General features: G+C 36.2%; 1 protein-coding gene across 1 annotated transcript; it reads left to right on the forward strand.

Moving 5' to 3' along the window:
- The first annotated feature begins 428 nt into the window (after window positions 1-428).
- LOC128102422 (putative gustatory receptor clone PTE38) lies at window positions 429-1466 on the forward strand. The gene is given in 3 exon segments (XM_052726182.1): window positions 429-757; window positions 804-991; window positions 994-1466. Coding segments are annotated over 3 exon segments (990 nt in total).
- The last annotated feature ends 2224 nt before the right edge of the window (window positions 1467-3690 follow it).

Here is a 3690-nt window from a genome sequence, read left to right on the forward strand (position 1 = left end):
CTAAACTTCATCAATAGAATATCATCCCGTTTATTAGTGAGGACTCTATGAAAAAAATGTATAGTAAAACACTATGTGAAAAGAATACTATAAAAATTTTCACCAATATCTGTTCTCAACCTAACACATGTTTATGGACATCTGCACTAATGCTGATCAGCCTCCATTATGCTAGTCCCATGCTCTATGCAGAAAGAGCACGAATTTCCTGCTTAACAAACCCATGTTTCTGTTAGAACATGATGTTTGCTACTGAATCCTGCAAATGTTGCTTTCATTATTGTTTATACATTGAAGAGGGGGCTTCATTCAAGCATTAGTTGCTATGGATTCTGTAAGCATGTGTCATAAAATAAATGGATTAGCAGAAGAAATTTTTTATAGATAGATTTGGATCCTAGAATTCAAAGAGCAAGTTTATGAAGTTGATGGTCCAAACATCCTACCTTTACAACTCACTTTTATTTCAAATCACTCAACAGCATGGAGCTGTCAACCAAACAACTATCTCAGAATTCATTCTTCTGGTGATTAGTGAAGATCCAGATTTGCAGCCTTTCATCTTCAGCCTCTTCCTGTCCACATATCTGATCACCATCTTAGGAAACTTGCTCATCATCCTGGCTGTTAGCTCTGACTCGCAACTACACAAACCCATGTATTTCTTTCTCTCCAACCTGTTCTTTAATGATATCTGTTTAATCACAACCACAATCCCAAAGACAGTGGTCAACATCCAAGTTCAGGATCAAACCATCTCACACACACACACACACACACACACACACACACACACACACACACACACATGATGCCTCTCTTAGGTCTGTCTGTCTTATCTTGGATTTTGGTAGCATAGAAAATTGTCTTCTTGCAGTAATGGCATATGACCACTTTGTTGCCATCTGTCACCCCCTGAAGTACATAGTTATCATGAATGCACACTTCTCTGTTATGACAGTTCTCTTCTCTCTGTTCTTTAGCATTATACACGCTTATTCCACACTCTGATGGTTTTAGGGCTGTCTTTCTGCACAGAAACTGAAATCCCCCACTTCTTTTGTGAGTTGGCTCAGATCATCAACCTTGCCTGTTCTGATATTTTCATCAATTATATGCTGGTATACACTGTGTCTGTTCTATTTTTTGGTATTCCTGTCTTTGGAATCATTTTGTTTTATATTCACATTGTCTCTTTTGTTTTAAGAATGTCATCCTTGAGAGGAAAGTATAAAGCCTTTTCAACCTGTGGGTTGTCAGTTGTTTCTCTGTTTTATGGAACAGGTTTTGGAGTACCCATTAACTCTGCATTTTCAGACTCTCCAAGGAAGACTGTAGTGGCTTCAGTGATGTACACTGTGGTCATTCAGATGCTGAACTCCTTTATCTACAGCTTGAGTAAGAGAGACATGAAGAAAGCCTTCAGGAAAGTAATAAGTAGGATAACATCTTTTTTTATAATCTAGCATCATTATATCAAAGTCTTAGAGTAAACAAAACTTACCAAACACTCTGTGAATCAAGATAATTGATCTCTGTCATTGAAGTGTTATATAACAGGTAACAGACATAATAAATATGTACATTTTAACTATTTGAAACCAGACATCCCTCTATGTCTAACTCAGTGTTTTAATACATTTGTTTCTAAAGAATATGTATCTATTGGGTTCCTCAGAAGAAGATGTTTAAACTGAGGTTCTGTTTTTATCAAAGACATTTTGAGCAAAATCTCAGAACGCAGCGTGCAAAAGAATAACCAGGCCATTAAAATAAAGATCAGCACCCTTGCAGGATTGGATCAGGGACACAATTAATATTGAGTCTCATGACCATCATGATATGTGGATAGGAAAATTAATTTCAAAAGCTTTGAGGAAAAATAATGTCAGATGTTTTGGTTGTGGTAAACAAGGTCATTTGAATAGGGAGTATAAACAGGGCATACCTAGAAAGAATGTTTATTCAATGAACAATGGCAACAGAATGTCCCTCCCTTCTGGTTTACACAGGAGGTGTGGTAAGGGTAAACATTGGACCAACAAATGTAGATCAACAAGAGACAGACAAGGTAATCCTTGCTCTGCCCTTGGGAAACTCCCAGAGGGGCCTCATGCCAGCCCTCACAGCAAATTCAGTTCAGACAATTCCTGTCATCATAGAAGAAACCCCTTCTCAGAACAATTAAATAACCAAATGCCTATTGGAATAAACCAGGCTTCTGAGGATGATAGAACAGCTGTAGCAGAAAGAATAGAAAATTCAGGAAAAAACATAAAGAGAATTTTTGGCAAATATCTATAAATGAACAAAGGCTAAAATTAAAAATACAAATAAATGATGTTTTTATGGAAGGTTTAGTAGACACAGGTGTGGATGTGACAATAATTGCACCAGAATTTGGTCATCCAAATTGGACTCTTCAGGAGGTGAATGTTCAGCTGTTAGGGACTGGAACATTATCTTAAGTGAAACAGAGTACAAGATGTTTTGGTTAATGATGGCTTAAATGTATAGGTCCAGAAGGACAGTGAGGAAAATTAAAGCCATATATGGCTAATATAACTTTGAACTTATGTGGCCATGGTTTATTATAACAATGGAATACTCAGATTAGCATCCCTCCAACCTCAGAAACAAATAATAAACTAACACATGTTTCTGAGAGAAATGTTAGGAGATATTATTATAAAGAGTGGTCACCAGCCATCCAGATTGTATAAGAACAGGGCACAACTGATGATCTTCCAAAGACACCAACAGCTCTACCTTTAAAATCGTTAACAGACAAGCCTGTATGGGTTCAGCAATGGCCTTTAACAACAGAGAAACTGCAGGCTTTAGGAGAGCTGGTAGAAGAGCAATTAAATGCACAGCATATTGAAGAATAAACCAGCCCTTGGAATTCTCCTATATTTGTTATTAAAAATAAATCTGGTAAATGGAGAATGGTAACAGGCCTAAGAGCAACTAACAAAGTAATTCAGCCAATGGACTGTCTACATCCTGGAATTTCTTTGCCTACTTTGATACCTAAAGGATGGCCCCTTATAATTATTGATTTAAAAGACTGTTTCTTATCAATACTCTTACAAGAAAAAGACAGAGAAAGATTTGCCTTCACAGTTCCTACTTATAGTAATTCTCAACCACTTAAGAACTATCAATGGAGGATTCTCCCATAGGGAATATTGAATAGTGCAACCCTGTGCCAATATTTTGTATAATAGCCATTGGAAGTAATACATAAACAACTTCCTAAATTTATGATATTTTACTAGCTGATTCAAATGCAGATAATTTAGAAAATGTTTGGAGAAGTAAAGAAAATTTTGCCTTGTTGGGAATTATAAATTGTTCCTGAAAAGATACAAAGAGGAGATTCTATTAATTATTTAGAATATACAATAGGTCTACAAAAAATTAGATCCCAAAAGGTACAAATTAGGAGAGATCGATTACAGACTCTTAATGACTTTCAAAGATTATTTGGAAATATTTCCCATCTATGAACTATTGCTGGGGTAAAAAATGGTGAACTGAGTAATTTGTTCAAAACCTTAGAAGGTGACAAGGACTTAAATAGTCTAGGAGAATTATCAGCTGAAGCTGAGAAAGTATTGGCCTTGGTGGAAAAGAAAGTACAGGTAAGACATGTGGATTGTGTTGATCCAAAGCCCAGATGCATTT

Source organism: Peromyscus californicus, unplaced genomic scaffold (assembly GCF_007827085.1).
Source record: "Peromyscus californicus insignis strain IS unplaced genomic scaffold, ASM782708v3 Scaffold_11__1_contigs__length_118956290, whole genome shotgun sequence".
Lineage (NCBI taxonomy): Eukaryota > Metazoa > Chordata > Mammalia > Rodentia > Cricetidae > Peromyscus > Peromyscus californicus.